General features: G+C 38.3%; 1 protein-coding gene across 1 annotated transcript in view; it reads right to left on the reverse strand.

The window, feature by feature from the left end:
- MPPED2 (metallophosphoesterase domain containing 2) overlaps positions 1-23,920 on the reverse strand; it is a gene marked incomplete at its 5' end in the record, with an annotated part of 102,622 nt that overhangs the window by 38,291 nt on the left and 40,411 nt on the right. The window contains one exon of the mRNA XM_080619304.1: positions 13,021-13,246. Coding sequence (XP_080475430.1) covers positions 13,021-13,246 — 226 coding nt within the window. The remainder of the gene's footprint in view (positions 1-13,020; positions 13,247-23,920) is intronic.

Genomic DNA, 23,920 nt, shown 5'->3' on the forward strand with positions numbered 1-23,920 from the left:
CTCCTAGTAAGTCTAAATTCAGCACAGAATAAAATTACAGTGTAATTGGGGTGGGGGTGGAAGAGGTGTAATTGCTCTAAGAAAGGAGAATTACAGCTACTCAGCTGCTAAGATTTCAAAGTGCTCAAAAATCACAGCTCTATTTCATCACATTTAATTTTTGTAAATATATTAAACTCAGTCATGTCAGTAGATTAAAATAATATAGTAGACAGTATCAGACCAGACTTCAGCAAAATGTGATACAATCCCTTTCCAAAAATTTAAAATTGGCTTGCCTGTGAGGAATATTGCATAAATGAATAGTGGTTAAAAGGCTATAAACAGAGTGCAGCAGCACAAGGGAGGTGCTAGTGATTGCCACAGGGATTGGTATGAGGATCAGTTTTGTTTAACATCTTTATTAATGATCTGGAAGAACGGGTAAACAGTACTTTAATTACATTCACAGATTTCAATATAGTGAGAGGTGTTATAAACATGACAGTGGGGAAAGAAATTATGCAAAAGGAGGTTAGAAACACTGAGAGAATAAAACAGCATTCCTTCTGAAAAAATACAGGCTAATATATCTGAGGAGAATTAAAACACGTAAATAATCAGTGAGAGGAAGAAACCCAAGGCCCGTTAGGCTAATACAAAAGACCCAGGGAAAGCAGCTGACAGCAAATTATGTATGAGTTTGCAACATGAATGGGAAAAAGGAGGAAACTATATAGGCTCCAAACATGGATGTATTGCAAGACATCAAAACACAGCACAACACATGACTGGACTCTCTGCAGAAGCCATGAAATACATGGTTGCCAAACTATATCACTATTTCAACTAGCCAATATCCACTCAACATACAGGATGTTAGTGACATCCATGCAGAATAGTGGGGTTTGGTTTGAGCCTCTATAAAAAATAAAACAACCAAACCCAAACCAAACCAAACAAACCCAAAACTAGGCAATCAACCAGCCAAACCCAATACCCGGGAACACAGAAAAACCTCACCAGAAATAAGAAATAGCAAAGAAAAATCTGAGGGGATTACAAACACCGAATATATACTGTAATTGACACAGGACCTGAAAAGTACAAGAACATAAATGTCACAAAAAGTACAAGAAACCTTCAGGCCCATCTCGTCAAACATGGTACAATTTCGATTTTTAAAAAATTGAACACAGGAAAAATATACACAGAATATTAGTTACCATTACTAATACCTACTACACTACCAAACCATCTTGAAAAGAATTAACTAAAGCTCATTCATTCATTAAAACTGGGCAGAACAGACAAAAATACAGCATAGGAGACAATCCTACAATAGCAGAATGACTTAATAGGTCTTTTCCATCTCTAACTTCAATGATTCCATAAGAGACAATAAGCAGAGACAATCTTCTGCAAAATTAAATCACCAAGAATCAACTGGAGATTGAAAATTAAATCACAGTGAAGTATTTTCTTCTTTGTAAGCATTAGCATTAATCACATGCAAAAGTAAAATATTAGTTAATTTGATTCTCTGTGCCTTCCAGACTCTGGTCGAAATGAATCAATGCAAGAAGAGTGATCTCTCTGATAACTGGGGAAATGCTAAGGAAGGAGGAAACAATACAAAGGAAGAAGAAAAAAAAACCCAGTAGAACTATCTCGTGAAAATAAAATTACCAAAAGAGGACTAGAGAAAACCACTTGAGGGCCTAATTCTTCTGAATTGCTAACATGAAGATTATATGTAAAACTTCACCATGGTGGCTTTGAAACAGCACTATCTGAAGATGGCTAGAATTGGAAAGAAAATCACCTTGGACAGTGCAAACTAATACTAATTTAAGTGGCTGTTATTACTAGTCTGCAAACCTCTGAAAAATGGCTTTACTATACTGCACCTTCATATGGTTAGCCCTCTGGAACAGCCCAGGTTTGCTGCAGGAAAAAGGTGGCAACCCAGCATCCCATCTTCTCCTCAAGCCACACAGCAAAGAGCAGGCACAATGAGTTTGGGAAGCCCTCTTCCTTAAGCACAAAGCCTTTCGTATGAGTGGCTAAATGACGGCAGACAGGGATCAGTTCTCAGTGTAGCTAACAAGAACTCAGGTGAGGACTTCACTGGAAGTCAACACTAGGCTAGTTTTGCCAAGGCTGGGAATTTAAGATTGTGCACTGAAGAAACTGAAGCGTGTGCTGTGGGAATACAGAAAAAACAAGGCACGAACACAGTGAGAAGCCTAAGTTCTTTAGTTCAGTGACAGACTTCAGTGAGCTGGCAAAGAAATACATAATCAACATAACGAAAACTTAACAAAAATGAAATAAAAACAAAGGAACTGTATAGAAAAAATAACTAGGGATCTGGTTTGTTTCTTCTGATACATTTTAAAAATAGATACTTTCCTCCTACAGGGAGGAAATTCCGTATTTAATTAGAAGCATAAATCATTACGCTTTTATAGTAAGTAATATCTTCTACAATGAAGCTACATTAGATTCTCACTACATATGTTGTTTATTGTTCAAATTTTATGGTAAGTTCTAATAATAGAAGTGTTATAGTTTGGGTTTTTTTGTCTATATTCCACCAACTCTTATTTTTTTACACATACATCAGCAGAAATCTGCCTGGCTTTTTATCTACTGCAGAAAAATATACTCTTATCTTAACTGACCCTTCAAAAATTATGGGGATAGATTTATCTTTAGAACTTTATATAAAGTAGTTTAAAACAGCCCCCTGTGATCAAACATCGAGTTTTACTGCATGCATTTAAAGGTGGGACAGGTTCTTCTCATCCAAGACACACCTAGCAACTGGTTCTGCTGTGACAGGATCCATCCTGCATCTCCAGTTTGCTCTCTCATCAATGTGCAGCCACAAACATCACTAACTTAAGCCATTTTCTATCGGACTGCAATTATTTTCCTTTTTATTTTCCCTATCTTACAGCAACACAATCAAGACATAAACACCACGAAAGTGCAGCAGACACATCACTGATTTCATTGCCATTTAAGACAACCCTAGCAAGCTCTGTGCCATGGACTGATGAGGAAAGCACATTAAGCACTTGCAACAGAACATCCAAGTAGACCTGTTTTGCAGCCTGATTAATAGAAACAACCTCCAAGGACTAATCACAAGTCGAGCACTGTTTTGTAGATTAATAGAACAAAGACACAAGAGAATAGGGAAGGTTACAGGACTGGAATATAAATAAGAGAAGGTGTACACTCTAGGTAGTTTGACTGCTAGTAATTATCAGCTACAGGCACATCCTTACAGTGAGGTCTCACTGCTTTGTGCTAAAGCAGCTCACACTTCCAGATGGACAATCAGCCTCTGCATCTCTGAATATTTTATTTGTATTTTACCTCCAAGATTTATGAAACAAACCCAAAATCCTTCTCTGAAAAAAAGCACACTTTCATCTCACACTTTAAGTATACAACTTAAATTTCTGCTGATATTAAAGAATTACAAAATTTGCAGGAAATAGACTTTTCAGCTATATATATATGGATCAACAAAAACAGTATTGACATATAATGAATGACTGTAACTCAAAACATTCTTGCCACTGTAATATGGTAGCAGATGCCAAGACCCAGCAGAGATCCCAAATATCTCATCTGAACCTGTGAGGAGGTGTGCTGCTCCTGCTGTGCCAACCTGACCAGAGGATTTTGCTGGCCCTGGTAGGATTCCACTGTATGAGGAAAAGGTACTCAGCCAGGTAAAAGTCCCAGAAATAAATGCCTTTGAAACAAACTGCAAGATAAAGAACATTTTTTTCACTACCTGTAATTTTGCTAAAGATCAACAACAATTAGAAGTTATGCATGACCTATGTGCAGTGTCTACATAAAAACCATATGGAAAATTATGGAACTTTTTCATGGCTCTGAGGAAAACTACTTCCCTGCTTTTGAAAACACTTAGTATGAGTGGCTACAACAAAATGTAGTGAAGATAATGGCAACATGGAATGCTTCATCTGTGCCTGCTTCAGAGTTCAACAACTGCAGGTACCACTTGTAGCAAGTGCTCCCTTAAAACACATGCTATCTGCTATCCAAAATCCTGAATGAACTAATAAAGTCCTTCTAACTTCAGGAAGGGTCAATTTTGGTACCTCTTCAGCTACAGAGAGAGTAAACAGTATTTTCAGAGTGATTTCTACTTGACTTATTTTCACATTTTCTAAGCTTCCCCAAAAGCTGTCTCTCTTCCTCTGCCATACACACAAGATCATAAGCAATGTCAATCTTGAACTTTATAAATCTAGGAATATATAAACAAGGATCTTCAGGTTAAGCAATGGAAGACATTCTTCCTTAAAATGGTACTTTCTAGGTTTCTCAACAAATAACAAACCTGATTTGTATTCACAAACAGAAGAGGGACAGAAACTTACTAAAAACTGAAAAACAATTTCAGGTACTCATAACCCTGGAGACGAAAGTGTATTGGGGCATCCCATATTAAAACCAGGAACATGTTAGGACTACAGCTTTCAGATTAGCACTCAGTTTGCTTTTCTTCTCCCATTTTCCTGTGATGCAGGACATGGAAATGTCCCAAACAGCCCAGATGGAACACCAAGAGAGGTGTTAAAGAGAACACCTTTCTAACAGTTTCTTTTTATTACATTCTCAGTTTTGGAAACTAGATGGGTTAAAATCTGTGCCAGGAAAGGGAGACCAAAAGATTCACTCTTCCTTCTTACATAAAACTTTCTTACATAAAGATTGAGGCAATACACAATCCCTAAGCCTATTTCCAGGGTACAAACCCATTAACCTTAATCAAGAAAGCAATACAGTCAGCAGCTCCAAACATCAGCTTTTGTCATAACGCATAATGATTCACATTTGTACACAAATAAACTGGTTGTTTGAAGAACCAGACCACGCAACTTCGTCAGTCCTACCCATCCAGCAAATGCTGCTGAAGCATGAAAACGGAAGGCAAGAGATCTCCAGAAGCAGAGGACAGACAGGTTGGTAGATCTGCAGGTACAAAACTCCAGTACTCACTAAATTACTCATAAAATAAACACAGCAACATGTTTATTAGATTATTTCAAATCATCATGAGCTCATTTTCTAGGAAGTATTATTTCTTTTGTCAAAGTGTCCATAGGCACAGGGTTTCCACGCATGACATGCATGTCAGTAGGTAGGGCAAACAGCTAAGCACATATATTAAAGGATACTGTACTTAGTGTTTATCTAAAACACCACAGAGGAGAAACACAGACCAGTTAACTAGGTAATAACTCCCATTATCTACTCTCAGGTACACTGCACATGCAGGCTACAGAATGATGACCCTGTCTGTGCAAAATTAACTGAGGAGGTAGCAAGGCATTGCAGCTTGTGAGGCCTTCTGTACTTATTCAAAGGTTTATGCAACTCAGCCACATCTACGAAGGCAACAATGATAAGTTGTTGGTATCTTTCTGCTTGTAAACCACTGCTTAAGCCGTCTCTCTGCGTGCACATACACAGACATAGCTGTCAGCCATATTAAAATTTTGATATTTAACTAGTAGAGCCAGCATTCTATGTGAGCAACTCATACTTCAGATGCACACAAACCATAATACAGATTAGCATCTAAACATTTTAGAGGTGGTTATAAACACCCAGAGGTCTCATTGATTTTCCAACTGAATCCGTAAGCATTGACCACTTCTGAAATAAGGTGCCAGATCTATTCTACTGAACGGATTCTCATGAAAACCTGACGAATGTAGCTGTCACTCCTGACCTTTATGTCTATGCTGAGATTCACGATCAGTGTTGAAGTGCTTGTGCAATTTCTGCTTTATTTCGTAGCCTCTGTGAATTACTTTAAGTATTTTACACACGTCAGGGTAAAGTTAGCGCTCTGATCAATAAGTATTAGATAAATATGACCCAAATCATCTTGAAGACAGTAATCCTTCACAGGGATCTAACAAAATCTAGTCACTTGCTACCTGACTTTTTGCATTAAAAATAGTTTTTCAACCATAATTTCTCTTCCATTTCTGTCTCTATTACCACCACATCATATGAGCTTTATCATTAGCTCTACCTGAAGCAACATAAATTCTTCCAATTTCTTTCCTGTTTGTCCTGAATAGATGCATTATGAAGCAAGCCACTTACAGACTACACCTATTCCACACACCTGACACTACACAGAGCGAGACCTACCTTCTCCCATCTTCCCCCTGAATCTCTCATTCATTCCACCAATGCTTGTAAAGAAACTTGAAAGTATCCCTATTTTTCTAATTACAACTTAATTGGATGTAGCTGGTAATTATATATTTAATTAAAGCTTATTACTGAGTCATTGAAACTACCATGTCTCAAACATGACATTTAGGTACCTTGTTGAAGTGGGTGGTTGGTAAGTGCACATAGTCTCTTCTCATTCTGGGTCACAACTCCTGACTTAAGAAATTATCCACACATCCAGTGCTTTTAAACCACCAGCACAGCTGATGACTCCGCAGCAAATGCACTGATGTGTTGTTTAGATCTAGATATCCCACTAGAAACATACACATATTCATACACATTGGGCTGGATGGGCCTTGTTCTTCTAGTGATACACATAGTCCATCTACCCCTACAGCAAAGTCTTGGTCTCCCATTTAGTTCCTTGCTGAGGTCCTAAGGGAGCACCCAGCTGCTCCCTAATTCTTGCTTAGGATATATAGGCAACAAAGGAAAAAAAGTAATGGGGCTTGAAAAGCACCAATACAGACTCCCTTCTGGTATCAGCTTGTCAAAGCTCAAACCCCTCTCTTACTGCTCCATTCCCCTATTGCGAAGGTGGCTGTCCTCAAGTGAAGTAATTTTCAGCTAACCTTAACAGCATGGTATTTTCAGTTTTGTGTTTTCTTCCCTTCTGCACTAGATGACCACAAAGAGGTATGGTGCACATACAGATAGAAGAAAATGGAAAAGTAGGAGTCCTGAACTGTGGAAGCTGCACAGAAGGATTTAATCAAGCAAGCATCAACACACAACACTGAGCCAAATCCTGTAAGGAACAGCATATCTCCACATTTGCGTTAACTCTCACTATCCCTCCTCTTTCCTCAACTCCCATTTTTTCAGGAGGCTCAGACCTTATCCCAAGATGAAGTCTGCAGCAGCAGAGCTAAATTTTCCAGGAGTTTTGTAGTATTCTAGTTAATCCCCACTTTTCCTAATTCTAAGCACTCTGTTATTCCAGTGCTCTGCACAAGGAAATCAAACTTCTTGTTTCTGGACAGCTAGCAAGTGAAAAACACAAAAGCAAAGCACAACTACCAATACAAGCACAACTGGCGAGGTTTTTTATGCGCCAACTTGTATATCAAAATGACCTTGCTGCTGAGCAAACCACACTTCAACAGGAGACCACCATAAACAGTTAGCCCCTTAACAGGACAGCTCATGATTATTCTGCCTATTGGAGTTTTCGCTGAATTCTAGGAAAATGGAGCAGGAATTAAAGACGCCAAGCAGATTCCCACCATCATCTCTTTGGCTCTGCTCTGACGGAATTCAAATCCCTGTTTCCACACTAGGAGAGATTCAAAAGAGTTAGGAGAGCCACTGTTTTATGTCTGTTTTAACTGGCTAGACTTCCACCCACAAATAGACATAAACACAGTCTGTGTGCTACACTAGTAATGAATACTCTGAAGAGGCTTCATGATCTGCCTCAGTGCTTGGATGCAGAGCTTTCCAAAGAATTAGCTAGAACAGGTTAGCATCATAGTATTAAAAATTACTTATGAGATATTACATTTAAAATTACAGCATCCCACTACTGATTAAAAAAAAAAAAAAAAAGGGGGGAGAGAAAAAGAGAAAAAGAAAGCTTTTAAAAGTTAACAGGATTTTATTTTATTTTTTTTTTACTTAGAACTGAATCTGATATCAAGGAGACTGAAAAAAAATCAGTGACATTCCCAACAAGGCAAAAATGTAAATAAACCACTGCAATTCTAGACCAGGGGGAATACATTCTTCGATCCTAAAATGAGAGACCTCAAGGAATAGTGCCAAGAAAAATGAAACAGAAGCCTGCACCTTTAAACACAATCATGCTACAGTGGTGGTGTGTTTGTTTAACACACAGACAGAAGACTTCAGCCTTTGCCAATTCTTTTCTCAGCTGCCGACGTCTACTGCATAAATGCCAGAACTGCTGAAAAACTGGTACAACACCAACAATCTTGTTCAGCCTCCCCCTGGTTTCCTCACTACTAAATAGCAATGAAGAACTTTATTGCTGAGTAGTCCAATTTCTATTCCTCCCTTTTTCAAGCACAAGCTAATTGCCAACTAAGACTATGAAAATAAATTAGATCCATTCCAACCCATCAGTATATCTGAATCCCATCTTGTGAGTTGCCAATTGGTTTTCCAGTCCTCACGCTCAATATCTGCTGTTAATTTGCTTGCTATTTCAAGAACTTGAAGACTGTCAGCAAAATCCATGATGCATTATAACTTATACTTGGAAAGCAAAAAAATCACGCTTTTCTGACAGGATAAACATGAAGTCGGAAAACACAGATCGGCGCAAGGGAGAGCTACTAACTTGGAGTTACATGTTAAAATATCATTGCAAATGAAACAGAGAAGGAAAGAGTGTTAGAAATAATTTCAAACTGATGCAAACCCCCAGAATTTACAGGGGGCTAAAAAGGGAATAGGAAAACCTGCACCAAACAGTGTCCTTAAAGGAGACGGCTGAACCTGTCCTTACTTTCTTAAGGCTGCATTATCTATGCCAATTAAAATTTTGCTTCTGAAAAACAGTTGGGGCACTTCCTCTGGAGTTACTAAAAAAAGCAAATGAAAGCCTTGGCTTCGCAGAGGTCAGCGACAGCGAGCCGTTTATTCTTGACCTCTGTATCACCCTACAGATCAAATTCCTGGACATAGGAAAAACCGGCTAGTATTCATTAAAAGCAACTGGGAGGCCAGCTTTGTGCTTCTGTTCTTGAGCCTGAACAAGCTACAACCTGACAAACGTGCAGGATATTGCTCAACAATGCTGCTGTTCCTGTCCGAAGGGAAGAGCTTTATTCCTCATTCAGGATGAATTGATTTTCATCACAATGATGCAAATCACAGATTTCAGTCATTATTTAAATAGTCTACTTTAAACTTTTACATTTGTGCTTTTCAGTTATTGCCATAATGTTGATTCCATTAACCATTAAAATGTATTGATTTATATTGAATTAGATTTCATATTAAACATTTTCTTCCCTCAAAAAGATTCCTCTATCTATAGCTATCTAAACAAATATATATGCTGAAAGCTTGGACCTTCAGTTTTACTTTTCATTCTGCTTGCTATGGGTGGAATTTGCCCATTTATTAATACCTAAAAATAATGTAAATGATTGCTTTATTGGATTATTTTTTGCTTATGGCTTGTGTCTTTTTGTGGCATTTTTATGGAGAACAGGATTTAAATTCTATAAATAAGCCTATTGCCTCAATATTCATGAAATTATCAGAATACTTTTTCATTTTAACTATTTCTGTCTTTCAAACCAACCAAAAAAAAGTTACCTGTAGAGCTGAACAGCAGAACAAAACAAAACAGGGAAAAATTATTCTCCCTGAACAATTGTTTCTGTCAAAACGTGGTTTAAACAAATTCTGGCTCCATTTAACTGCAGTTCTCTGGTGGTTTGAACACTTTTAAAGCTTCATTAGAAAACAGGCATTGCTAGAATATTTGTATTCAAACGTCTATAGCATACTTGAGTAAATTCAGTCCTTAGCATGGATGAAAATTCCAAATATAATTTAAAAAAACACACGTATTTTAAAATAACATTTGAATTTAAATAAAACTTATAAATATTCAGCACCCGAAGCTGCAGTAAAAACAGACTGTCTCTCCTTACCCTTTTACAGACACATCAGTATGAGTTATGCTTATGGATACTTCACAAAGGGAGTACTGAGATTTAAAAATTCATATATCCATTACTGTCTGTATTTTTTGTCCTGTTCAGTAGGTAGCCTCAATCTCAAATTTCCAAAGTAGAAAATGTTTCCACTGGAATCTAAAAGAGATTTGACTGCATAAACTATCAATTATTTCCCCACCAAACAAGCCAGATTCAGAGGACAAAGTTAGAAGGAAGGAGGGAAATGTTTTTGCAGATTGTTATCTAGAGACCGAATGGAAAACCTTCAGCCATTTTGCTCCTTCGAGGTACATCAAAAATCTCCTATTTAAGGTGAGAAAATGTCAAGTTACATTCTCCAGCTCTGAAAATGAGCTGAGCTCCCAATGTGATTCATGTCCCACCCTTGCTCTTTTCTGTTTTAGGGGCTGATACTCTTGTTTTCAACTTCCCTCCAGCTAATGCCATTTAATACTATCAGAACCATCAGGCTAAATTCAAATTTTCTGCTCCTCAGAGGCTGTTGATATGCACCACCACACATTCCAATTGCAAATACACATGAATGCTCCCGTGTATTGTAAGTTATTTTCCACATACAAATTCTAGCAAATTGCAAGTTAGGAGGCACTACTTGAATTCTCTTGGGTCTTTGGAAAGCTTTCAGAGGCACCATGAGTAATCACACGTAATGAATATGGACTGATATTTCTTTTCTGTAGTTACACTGAGTTGGCAATTTACATTTTCTAAATAGACAGATGACTTATAGCCAGTTTTCCCACTATTCTGGCAATTACTTCTTAGAAACCCCTGACAGGCTGAAACCTCCAGAATCACAGCTGTTATTCTTGGTTTGATCCCTCTTTTTTAAATTAAAACCAGTAGCTTTATCAGCAAATGAGATTTTTTTCCCTCTGGAAATACTTACAAAAATGCACATAAATTGAATATGCCAAGTTATCTCATTTTTAGGGTTGGTGCATCTTCTGGGTTAATGACCAGGGTTCCACTTCTGTGACAGAACTAATTGGGGTAAGGAGGCCATAAATACACACCCACCCACACCCCCCCCGTCACTTCTTTTCTCTGGGGTAATCTTAAGATTTATAGTAGTAGAGTGAGATGTGATGGGAGGGGAAGGAGAAAAAAAAAAATCTAAGAAGTGCTAACAGGCTTCTCTGATCATTCTGTCTCAGTTTCCAGGCACAGAACAGATTTGAAACAGATTTTTCTAGGATCTGATGTGACTTCTCCTTCCTCTCTCTCTCTCAAAGACCAACTAAAATGCAGAAACTGTCTGAATTTTCATATTTTACAGGAAATGACATGGTTTGGGGGGAGAAAGAGAGAAAAGAGACTGCATCTCTATGCTCCAAACACAGACTAGCTGATCTAAGAAGCTATATTCAAAATGATAGCCTCAAATCTATATCAATGGTTGCTCAAGACATGCTTTGATAACAGTTTCACAGGTAAACCCAAACAAAACATTCTTCAAGAGGGAGAAGCCTGTACCTGGTTGGAGCTCAGCATGCCTTTCTAGCAATCAAGCTTCATTTCCCATTGATTGCTACTTGGAAAAATCCAGTTATTAATGGATTATAGGGAGGAATAGTCTTCCATGACTAGGTCAGAATACACATGCCATCCACTTGTTATGGTTAAAACAACTCAGTCCCTTGATGTGGCATCCCATAATATTTCAGAACATTCTAAATCCACACACATAGCTGCAAAATGAAACTTCCAAATGCAGCAGAGGCAAAGGGATAACAGACTGCCTATAGCTATTACTAAAAAAAAATCATTTGAAATGTCTTCTAAGAGATGATTCCTAACCTGAATTAAGATAATCTTTCCCAACTAGCTGATACTGCAGGTTTTAGAGGTTGGTTTGGGGTTTTGGGGGGATTTTTTTGTCGTTTTTTTAACTTAGCAATGTCAGGCTGTTAAATTACTAGCTAAAGGCTATGACTTAAATTTAAAGAATTAGTAGCTTAAGTAACACACATGTGAGATAGAAAGCTAGATCACAGTTTTCTAGCCAGTACTAATGTACAAAATATGACCCAAAAAAAGCATTGTCAGAAGCATCAGTGTGTGTGGTGGTGTATGCATCACCAAGGCCTGCAGGCCAAGAAAACAGTCAATAAAGATGAAGGGGAAAATTTCTAATATCTGTATAGGTTTGCTCCATCCTTTGGTTAAACCCCTGCCATTCTCGCTTCCTTTCCTACCTTCACCTTTAAAGCAAGCCTGATGTCAAAAATGTGAGTTATAAGCTTACAACAAACCCTTCTTATAGACGTGCATAAATTAGCACCTAAGTACTTCAGCTGACAATTCAGAATGCTGAGTAGCGTAATGACCATCACCACCAATGAAGTTCAGGTTTCTGGTAGAGCCTGAAAGGACTGTAGCTGTTTTTAGTGTGAGAATTTAAAACAAGTGTTACCCAAGATTCCACACAGAGATATCAGGCACCACAATTAAAGAACACATAGGAAAAATAAGGAAGAGTCTCCTTAGTACAAAACTGGTCAGCGCATGCTTGGCACAGGGGTGGAATGAGATCAAAACTGGCTTGAATTTTGCTTATCACAACTTTACAAGCAAAAGAAAACAATGCCTAGAACTGATCAGAAATAATGCTTAACTCACCTGCTGCCTTGTACCTTGTGCTGTGTGGGTGTTAAATGCTGCCATACTGATCTATTAGCACAGTAGACATAAATACCTAAACAGTGCACAATCAATATAATGCGGCTTCCCTAATATATACTACTAAGGTGCAGTTAATCCACAAACACAGTGTGGATACTGAGTCAACAATTTTTTAAGGGTATTCAGCAGCCAGAATAGAAATAATTGCAATTCCTTTCATCTTATTTCACACACATGGCTAAATAGAGCCTATTTATACACCAAAAAAGAAAAAAAAAGGGGCAATTGTTTTAGGGTAGTTTATAGCTTAAGTTCGATACTGATCTGCAGGGCAATGCAACAAAGCAGCTTCATGCATTTTCGACAGGAATGATTGCTGATGTGGGTCAAGTAATAAATGGCAAAGAAAGTTTAAACTGAGACTTACCACGGGGCACCATATATTCGGAATCCTTTAACTGTTACTTCTGAATCTTGTAAGTAAATACTATTTGTCAGGAGTGACTGAACATTGTCAAAGTCCTCTGGTTTCAATTTGGACACAGAGGGAAAGCGGTAGTAATCTTGTTTAACAAGGTCTGCCATGAATTCCTTATCAAATGTCAGTTCATGATTCCCAGCAATCACTATTTTATATTCATATGGTAGGTTTCCTGAAATAACAAAAAAGAGGACTTAATTAGCACATTTTCCTCCCACTTCAGCATTGCTGGCACAATAAGTAGACAGCTAGCAGTGACAGAATGAAATATCCCAGGTCTACGTGCATCTCCATGCCGAGCAGAAGTTATTAATGCTGCTCTTCTTCAGTTGAATGAAACTGTGTTAAAATGTAAAGTAATATCACACAAAGCAATGCCATAATAAAAAGCATGTACTGCTAAACAAATCAAGCTGATAGGCACCACACCAGCTTCAAAGGTGGCACAAACCACCACTGCTTCCTTGCTTTCAGCTGAGGACATGCCGATTTAGGTTAGCCTAAGATTAGGCAGCTAGTGCTGCTGTTTTTTAAATGATGCTTTTATTTTGATTCGTGTTCAGATGGCATTTATTCCAAACCTAGCCTGTTTTCCAAAGCTTCAATTCCCTTGCAATGGACTTCCACTTCATTACTATTATTCAGTTTATAGTAGTATCTCATTTCTGTAAGAAGAACACATGTAGAAGAAACCAATAAACTCAGACATCTAAGTGAGACTAAGGTGGGAAAAAGAAAATGTGGTTAATTAATTTACCGTGATGGTCAGAAATAAGAATGCAGGCTTGACCACCCCAATTCAGAGCAACTATTCCTGTTGTTTGGAAGGAAAGAGGCACAGATCAAGCTCATGGAGCCGGATTTCTGGAGTTCAGAGACAGATTTTCAAGAACTTGTTACCAACAGTCAGTGTCAAATCTTCCAAATAAACATACTGGGTGCTGAACTCCCTCAAAAACATGGTCACATACTGTGGTGTCTTCAGAGGTTTGGTTCTTTTACAAAACCTGGCTCACTGTGACTTGCCAAAAATCACACCTAAGTTTGCTTCAAAGCTAATTTCTACTGCCTTCACCACAGCCTGATTTCCTAGTCTTACAGCAAATAATTTATTTTGGTGTTTAATCCTAATTATCATTTAGAAAGGGATGGTTCTGGTGTTTTGCTTGGTTTGGGTTTTTTTTTTTTTTATAAAGGCAGCAAAATATACGTGGAAATGTCTCTGTGGAACACCCTTCTAGTTCTGGTACTCCCAACAGGTGCCCTGAGGAACACAGATGCTACGTATTTCTCATGAACACAGTTCTCCTAAATAGATGTAGCTTTGCTAATTTAAATCTTGTCTTTCAACTTTCAAAACTGTTTGGGTTTGTGTTGGGTTTTTGTTGGGGTTTTTTAAGTAAGTTTTAAAGCAAAGATGCAAGTATTTACGATAAGATTAACTTACCCCTAAATAAGACTTACAGGGAACCAGTCAAAACCCACTGGTTTTCAATATTTACAGCATGGAAACAGGAATTAAACAAGATATGTATACAAACACCATCTTTGCAAAATTAGGTAATTTCAGATAGAAAAAACAAAACCCTACCAATTCCCTGGGTAAAAAAAAAAAAAAACGAAACCAAACAACAAACTTCCAAGCAGAAATCTTCACAGGCACCTCACATATGAACAAAATGCAGATCATACATATTCATAACTTTGCAGTGCTGCATTAGAATGAAAGGTGGGGGAGATGCAACATGCTCCTCTGCGGTTTATGCTTCACTCCTTTCTCTCTTCCTTTCCCTTCCACTCTGCTACAGGCTGTTCTGCAATTCATTTTTATTTAAAAACTTGATGTGGTAGGTACCTACAATCCCTTCTCTCTGTGACTCCTGGGCACAAGGTAAAATTGCTATTTTCTCCTCTCTCAGGAACCATAAAAGATACCACCGGCATGAAATTTGATACACTTGTCATAACTATCAATCCCCCAAAACAAGCTAGATGTGATAAAATTCTCAGAGAAGTAGGATGGAGAAGTTAAATTCAGGTTTCTGCCAAGCTGTCAGCATTTGCCAGTCTTAGCAGAGAAAACGTCTCATCTCACTAGATAAACGTCCAAGTTTGACACTTTCTCCCATTCATTTTGATAAATTAAGTCTGGAACATTTTTGCTTGAAGTCAATGTTGTTTTTTTTTATCTTGACACCTTGAAAAAGAGGGCTTGCCTTGAAGAGACAGAGGACATGAACAGACAAAACAATGGTGGCATTAGTGATTATTAGAACATATATACATATGATATTACGCATCTTAAATAAGCACCTGAAATCCACAGGGAAAACCAAATAGTATTTATTGCAATTAGAGGCTCCACTTGGTCACCTCTTGAGAGCCAGGATGGGGAGACCTGGGAGAGAAGAGGGGACACGGCCCCACCAATGAAACTTCAGCATCCATCAACACTGAGGAATAAGGCAAAACATGTCCAGAAGGAGAGACCCCACGGGGACCGAAGTTCATCAACATCTGCACGCAAGCTCTAGCTCAGCACATCTGTGCTCACAGCCTGTGAGCTGGAGAGTAACCAGCGCTGGCTGCAGATGCAATGGCTACAGCCCCAGTTCCCCCATCCAGCAACGAGACGAGACATGCCTCACTCCGTATGACCACTGGATGGGCACCAAGGTCTGACTCAGCTCCCTACCTAGCTCCCTGACTCCATAACCAATCACATTTTGCTGGCAATGAGCAACACCGCTCATCAAAACACAAATACAGCAAAAGACAGGCCCAAGCAAAGGGGAGCAGCAAGAGGAAGTTGAATCCATTCCTTTCCCCTTCCCTGAGGAAGCGTTATATAGTACTAATCACAGTAACAAATTACCTGCAATCACGTTAGCTATTTATTCATTGCATTCAGGTTTTCCCTTCCTGAAAGGCCCTGTGGCAGTGCACAACATTTATTGTCTCAGATACAATTTATGAAATATTTTTGAGTGTTTTCTTTTGGCAGCCCTGCCCTTTGTCTATAATCTGCTGACCTTCTGTGTTTAATATGGAAGCATGAACAGTCGCACACAAAAATCTCTTACTCCATGGTATTTTAGTTTCATTTTGACCAGATTAATCTCTGCACATATTCCTCTCTGTTGTCTGTACAAAGAGATGCAGTTGCACAGTACCCAGGCTGAAAGACATTTCCTCATTTTCTGTCACTAAACTTTCGTGAGCTACATTTGGTCTTTGTTAGTCTGATTTCTTAACTTTTAAATTTTCCATCATACACCAGTAATATTAATTCTAATTTTTACTGTGAATCTAGAAAACAGAACTGTAGGAAAAGAGTTTGGACTGTTTGGTAGCACAAGTAATTCACAACCCCAATTACAAACTCCCAGGGTTATAACTTAGTTCAAATTCAAAATAGTTAAAATGCTTAACAGGTGAGACCAAGAGGCTAAAATTAAAGCTACTAAAAACGATTAGGACACCAAGTCTGTGGAGTCACTTATACTGGACTATTTGAAATCCTAAATATTAATGTATGTGAATACACGGGGGGGGGGGGGGCGTGTGTGTGTGCAGGTGTGTATCTTCAATATATATTTATATTTTGGCTAAGATGTTTTACAACACCTGTCCTCAACAGTACAAGCAAGATGCAGGCATCAATCAAGAAAATATTCTAGAAGATGGGGGGGGGGGGGGGAGAAGGGTTGTTGGGGGTTTTTGCAACCTACATATGTAGGTGTTCCAATGGGATTCTTTAAGTTCCTAGGAATCCTTAATCTGTTGAACAACCACTCCCATTTTAATAGCATGCTACATATGTACTTCATGAGTGCAATTTAGTCACACAGCCCAAGTTCTGTAGATCTGCCAGACATGAAAAGGAGCCTGGCTTGCAATGAATGTTAACTGCTGAGTGCCTATAAAGATAGAAAATCACATTATTTTTAAAATAGTGTTAACTAAAAAACCCACAAGGAAGTAAAAGAAATAATGGGATATAGCTGTCTATGTAGTGGTAGGAACCTCTATTTAGACACAAATGCTATGCAAGTACTTTTGATGTGAAGTTCTGAATACACATAAGCATGCATCAACTATTCAAACCCCACAGCACTTCCATGAAATCCGAAGCATTTCCATGCTCATTTCAGAGCCTCACAGACCCTTTGGCCATATGTTGAGAAATGGGTTGAGAAACCTTGAAGTACAAATTTTAATCCCTTCAGAAAAAGGGAGAGATGCCTATGCAAGTGAATCACCTTAAATTTATGGTGTATCATATATGCTTCAGAAGTGTGAAACTGGTCGTGGAGCATTCACCTATAACCAATCACACACACATCCAGAGGTGAACACTGAAGGAGCAGATCTTGTGTCATTCCTTCCAGTCCTGGGCAGCAGGCAAGGGCAATCAGCAGAACCTGCTACTGCTCAGCAGCTCTGTAACTCTTCATGCAGGTTTGTCATGGAAAGCCCACTGCATCTCACGGGCACAGTTACTCTCTCTTCCCAGCATTTACAAGTACAACTGCAACAAACATAGGCCCCTTCCAGCTTTTTAAAAGAGTGTCTCAAAGGCTCTGATTTCTCCTTTGTCCGCAGCAAGTCAGTTATACTGTAGAAGTACAGCTACATAGACTCAAGCTTTTGGTGAGACTTCTCTCACCAGCAATCAGCTGCAGGTACTGAGATCCAAAAATGGGTAGGAAAAACAAATATCTTTTCCACAATGAGACTGACCCACTGACTGTGAAAATATTTTGACTATTTTACTCAAACAGCCTTCACAAAAAGTCCTCACTGGAATAGCTAAAATTGACATCAACCGACATACTGGCTGAAAATATAACCCATGAATTTCTATACATTTTACCTCAGCTTCTGTAGAAATCTACAGAACAAAACAATTAAAACCAGGCAAATAGAAGACAGAACATGCACAAAACCCAGAACATGCTTCTAAAGAAATACAAAGAACTGAAGTACAAGATCTCTCAAGATTTTCTTAATGGAAAGTATTCCACCAGCTAATTTTTAAACTACCATCAGTTCAAATGCCTCTTTTTGGTTTTTTTTTTTTCCTCCAAAAGAAAATTTTGGAGAAGAAAAAATAAAGGCAAAACACACACAGGCAACAAAGCAAGAGGAGCAGATGAATGGAAGTTTAACTGTTTTGCCTTTATGCAAAGAAAACATCAGGCCACAGCACAGGGAGAAGCACAGGCTGAGACCCTTGAATTCCTGTGATAAATCTAAAGCTTGTACATTAAAGCTCCCCTTTGTTGAAAACGCTGTTAGACACAACAAAACAGAAATGTTAGGTAAGTGCAAGCTCTGCCTCTGACCTTTCACTCTGTAACCGTCAGGCTTCATTAATTTCCACAAGGCCTGACAGCTCTAGCGTTAATACTCACACTTGCGGATCGAGCCACACAGCAGGTTCAGACTGCTACCTTCTCCTCTGAAACTCATGCATTAGGATTTCTTCCATGCTGGCAATGGAAAACCAAGTCTAAGAAACATTAAACACAAAAAACTACGTTACAATAATGCCACGGTTGAGTCATAAACCCATGAAAGCAAGGAAGTACTGAGTGAATCTTGCGTCAGTGCCTCTACCTTGGCTACGCAGTGCCAACCTCCTGCAGCAAATATGGTCCTCTCTAAGCCACCGCAGAGCCTGCATACTTAAAACCAAGTGATTCCACTCATTCTCACTCCCATAGGTAATTTTGCACAACACTGGGCTGTAGCATAGCCAAATGCAGCATGAACCTTGACGCAGGGCTGTACACACTGCACAACCTAATGATCTGTAGGTCTGATTGAACGATGCTCTGACACTGGTAACAATTCCTTGCTTTTACGTATTTATGTCTCAACCACAACATTATTCTAATGTAACTGTTTGTGATTAATACCCTTCTCCTCTCTGTTAAAAGAAAAAATGCAGAAAAAAGGTAAGTAACAATCTTTTGCTTCACCTCAAGTGTTCCACAGCTTCCTTAGCATTATTCTGTCATGAGCTGGATTTTGATCTCAAATTTGTTTTGAATTTCATAGGGCTACTATTATTGAAATGTTTTTTCTTGAAAAAGGGAAAGCTTCACCGAAGTTTTATCACTTAATACAGTATAGTTACATGTTTTGAAACAAACCGAATCCAAAGTTTTTTGTTTAGTCTAACCTCAAAACCAAAAAAAGCCTACAGATTTTGCAGCTCACAACACTGCCAACTTTAGGTGTAAAAAGTCCCCCAAACTGACTTTAAAATGATGAAATCTGAAACAGAAGCAGCACAGATTGCTTGCTAGTCCCTGGAAAGGCTTTTCTTTTCAGGCTTGTAATTCTGTAACCTAAGAAATTAGGCTTTTAAGAGAAAAAACAAACACCTGAACACCTAAAAGAAAAAACAAATCACCTAAAAAAAAAAAAATCGTCAAAAAAGCTGACAGCTATGAAGTTTCCCTTTAAATTTAGCACATTCTGAACACACCACCCTCTCTGAACACTGCAATAGACTGACTTTTCCCCTTCATTCTTAAAAATGCTTCTTGCAGAAATAATAGTTCCTGCTACTCTTCCCTTTCCCATAGCCAAAGCAGTATCTGAAGGACCACCACAACTGCACTGGTGCCAAGTGCACACTTCCAAAGAGATCCTTTAAGTGAAACAGTGTCCACTTAGGAAAACAGATAAGGTTTTCAGGCAGAAACATCTTTTATCTGGCAGAGCTGAAGGGTGTTCCTCTAAACAGAATTACCCATATTTACACTTAATAATGAGATTTGCATCTAACCCCCTACAGTTTAAGGTCTATAAGGCTTGTGTACTGCCATATACATAGAAATATATTTTGTCCAACATAACTTTACATTTTCTCTTGCGATCAAGATCTTAATGTACCCGGGCTGACAAGTTTTACACCAATTTCAGTTTGGTGTCGTTTCAACTGGCTTGGATAGGGAACATAAACTCTGCTAGTGGGGCTAAGTAGAAATGTTCTCCTTGAACCTGATTAAGACTAAATTGAAAAGGAACATTTTTGGTTACTATTACATTAAGCTAAAATATAAAAATGAACCGTAATACTATCTAAATCTAATAAGAAAAGCCATCTCTATTTCAAAATTTTCAAAGCATTCTCTATAAATGCATCACAGATCAATTTACATGGTACTTTTGACAATAAGCAAAACGAAATCACAGGTTCCAATTGGCTTAACTCATATTGGAAAGTGCGAAAGCAAATACTAGAAAATGCAATTACTGCAAACAAACTCCATTTTCTCCACTCAGGAGGGAATTTCAGGGAACATTTTATTGCTCTCAAATAGTATTTCTAAAGGCATCAATACACAATTCTATTTTCTTTTTGGAGTCCCCCCACACTATATAACCTAATCCTCTATAAAGAAACTCACCAGATTTTGAAATAATATATAGGCTGTTGATATTGCCTTGTGCACGCACTTATTGCATCAATTTAAATGATTTTTCTCCATGAATCTTAAGAACACAAAACCCAACAGTCTCTGTCTGACACAAACAGATCTGGACCTATTTCCCATAATTTACCCTTTGTCTCTGCAACTTACAATTCCAATTAAGTCTTTTTTTTTTTTTCCTAAAACAAATGAATAAAAGCCATCAAAAAGGAGGTCATCTTGAGAAACAATTATACAGAAAGTAATTAAGCCGATCATAATTATCACAGACAATGTCTTGGTATTTTCATGTACATATATTTTCACACTGCAAAAGGCCAGTGAATGCTAAGGACCTATCTTAATTCAAAACAAATATTTAAAACAATCAGGAAGTACATATAGTCACCAAAAACATTCTCCTGTTTTTTTCCACTCTGAACCTGTTCCAATTATTTGTTTCCTCATTTTTACATGAAAGCGTTTGAGGCTTACAAATGCACAAACCAGTAGGCACACACCTCCCTCCACCTTGCAGCCTGGTAAAGACTCGTCAGTACTTCAAAAAAATCCCTCCAAATACCTCCCAGTAAGGTGGTCAGAGCATTTCTTATGAGAAGAAAAATCTCAAATACATAATTTATTTCTATCATACTGTATATTTTATGCAACTTCTCCATTTTTATACATGGAACTGAAATCCTTCCTTTCAAAACCATTATTTTAGAGTACACTGTTGGTAAACTAATTCACGTAATTGTAAGAGTAAAAACAATAAGCAGGGACAGCAAGAATAATCACAAGAAAAATAAACTGAAAGGAAAAAGAAGAAATGAGACAATATATTTTTTAAATATTCCCACAGGTTTTGAAAGCATGGACTGCTGTCTAAAGCAGGACAACAGCTTTTTAATAACTGAGAATGTAACATTCTCCAGTGTGCTAAAGCAATTAGCTGCTTTGGAAATTTTTCTTTGCAATCATGTTTTGTACCTATAAGAATATATGAAGCAAGTTTGATTTTCAAAGGCATTTTTAAACGTAATTTTGGATGACGGTGCTGATGTTTGTTGGGAATCATTTCTTCCTTTTCCTAGACAGAAGAGGAGAAATCTCAAACCTCAACTAAAATCAGCTCAATGTCCATTTGACAGCACTATGTGCTGTATTTCAGCCCACGGTCCTTTCCTGAAAGTTTTACAGAGAATAAAGACCAAAGAGAAAAACAGCAAATGCAAACAGAAATTACAGTCAATTAAAAATACTCAGGCAGGTCTTTATGAACCTCCAGCATTGTTTTCTGAATCTCACATTTTAATTTATTATTCTAAATAAACCTAAACATTCCATTATGGTCTTTCAAGATGAACTTGGATACCAGGAATCTCCTGAGCCTTGTAAGGAAATTCCTTTTAATAACCCAGTCCACAGAGACGTTTCTTAGCTACTAAGAGACAACCAAATCACCCCAGCTGTTATCATCATGTTATTACAAGGAACTGAATTCCTCTTATGAAGGGTTGTTTGTTTTGGTTTTTTTTCTCCCTAGCCATCTAGAATTGCTTGAGCAGAATGGCACATAGCCTCAAATACCTTCATTGTCAGTTTAAGCATATATAGTAACCCCAAACACTAAAAGAAAAGAGCGAGAGAAGGAAACCTTAAGCCTGATAAAGTCTAGAGCGATAACTATGGAGTTCCAAATCTCACCCCTGCTACTATTTCTTGACACCTCTTCTCTCCTCCTGGCTTTGCAGAATTTCAATTACTATATTATTTATGTTACAGCATCCCAAGACCTCAAGATAGACAGTTCAGACTGAAGTTTCCTAAACATCCAAGGAACCGCACCTGCTTCAGCTTTCAATATGAAATACCTCCTAATTGTCCTTCCAAAGAAGAAAGGACAAAATAGATGAATGAAAAATAGTATATGTAACGTAAATTCCATTCTTCAAAATAGAATGTGTGTGATTTATTTGTGACAGTATTCAGGTGAAACTCCCATCTTTTCTATCCCTGTACAAGTACATAGGCTGTTTGCGCAGCTGTCTCGTTTCCTTAATAAGGCACCTTAATAAGGCATATCTCCTTAAGAGTAAGCACCTAACCTACTAAGGTAGTAAAATGTTTTTAAATCAAGTTAAATGGATATGTGAGACTTACAGTACATCTACCTGCGCATTTGAATTTACGGTAATATTTTTACAAGGTGCTGCAAAATCTGCATGACACAGCATCTGTACTTTCTTTTTGTGTTCAGAAGCACACCAAGGATTGCGGTACACGAATAAATACTTCTCTATTGAATTCTTTTCTAAAATAATATTCTCTCAATTCTTCTGTAATTAAAAACTATCATTAGCTGTTGGGGCATGCAGCATTTGCAGTATTTCATTTAGTGTGCTTTCTGCAGAATGGGGTCTCTCTTGACTTGCCCACTTTAGCCATCATTTCTAGACTTTAAAAAAAAAATGGAATTAAAAGCCTGCTGCAAAAAGGCATGCTCTGCAGACCTTACGTTTTGCTGAATAAAGCGACAACTGTAGTTAATCAGAGCTGGCCATTAAGATAAAGCACTAAAAGAACAGCTATTTCAGTCACTTACACAAAGGTAACAATTTATTTCTTATTCCTGCTCCTTTCAGCTAAGCTTTCGCCCTTTAACCTCAAAGGCAAGCATCAGTGTTTTTCCAGCTGGCTTCCTGGAAGCATTTGTTTAGGAATGGCTATATTGCTTCCACTAGAACTGTACACACTCCCTAGTAACTCACTCAGATGCCAAGACCCATTTTAACACGGGTACCCAGAGCTGCCCAGCACAAGATCCATGACCAGATCCGTCTCTCCCCTCCTTCCAGCCCCAGGGTAACTGCCGCAGCAGGACATCTCCTTGGCCATCCTTGTTTAGGCAATCCCTCCCCACCTTTCATGCTCCAGCTAATGGCTCGGTATTATAATTTATAGCCAGGAGACTGCAAATGGTGCATGGCTTTCCCTACAGTGCTAGTCTGAGAATTACTCTACATGGGGCTTTATGAGAGGACATTAGTCTGGGACCTTTACTCACAGGACCACAAGTATGGCTACAACATTCCATTTCCAGCAACCACCAGGTCTCGCAGCAGGGACAGAGGAGAGCAAAAGGAACAAACTCCTTCCCCACAATGCTTAGAAGACATCTCCTGCACAAAAACACAGGAAACTTCGCTGCTTTGCAGCTTTCTGCTCATTTCTCAGTAGTGAAGGCAAATGGCAAATGCTGCTTAGGGAGGGAGTGGGAAGCTTTAAGAGTAACATCTGAGGGAGAGCAGCTCAGGTAAAATTCAAGAAGTATAGATAATTTTATCATCTGCAGCTCTGTTTTAAACTAAAACTCTCTGCATTTGCTGGTTACACACACAAAAAAAACCCAA

This window comes from Psittacula echo, assembly GCF_963264785.1.
Source record: "Psittacula echo genome assembly, chromosome: 5".
Classification (NCBI taxonomy): domain Eukaryota; kingdom Metazoa; phylum Chordata; class Aves; order Psittaciformes; family Psittacidae; genus Psittacula; species Psittacula echo.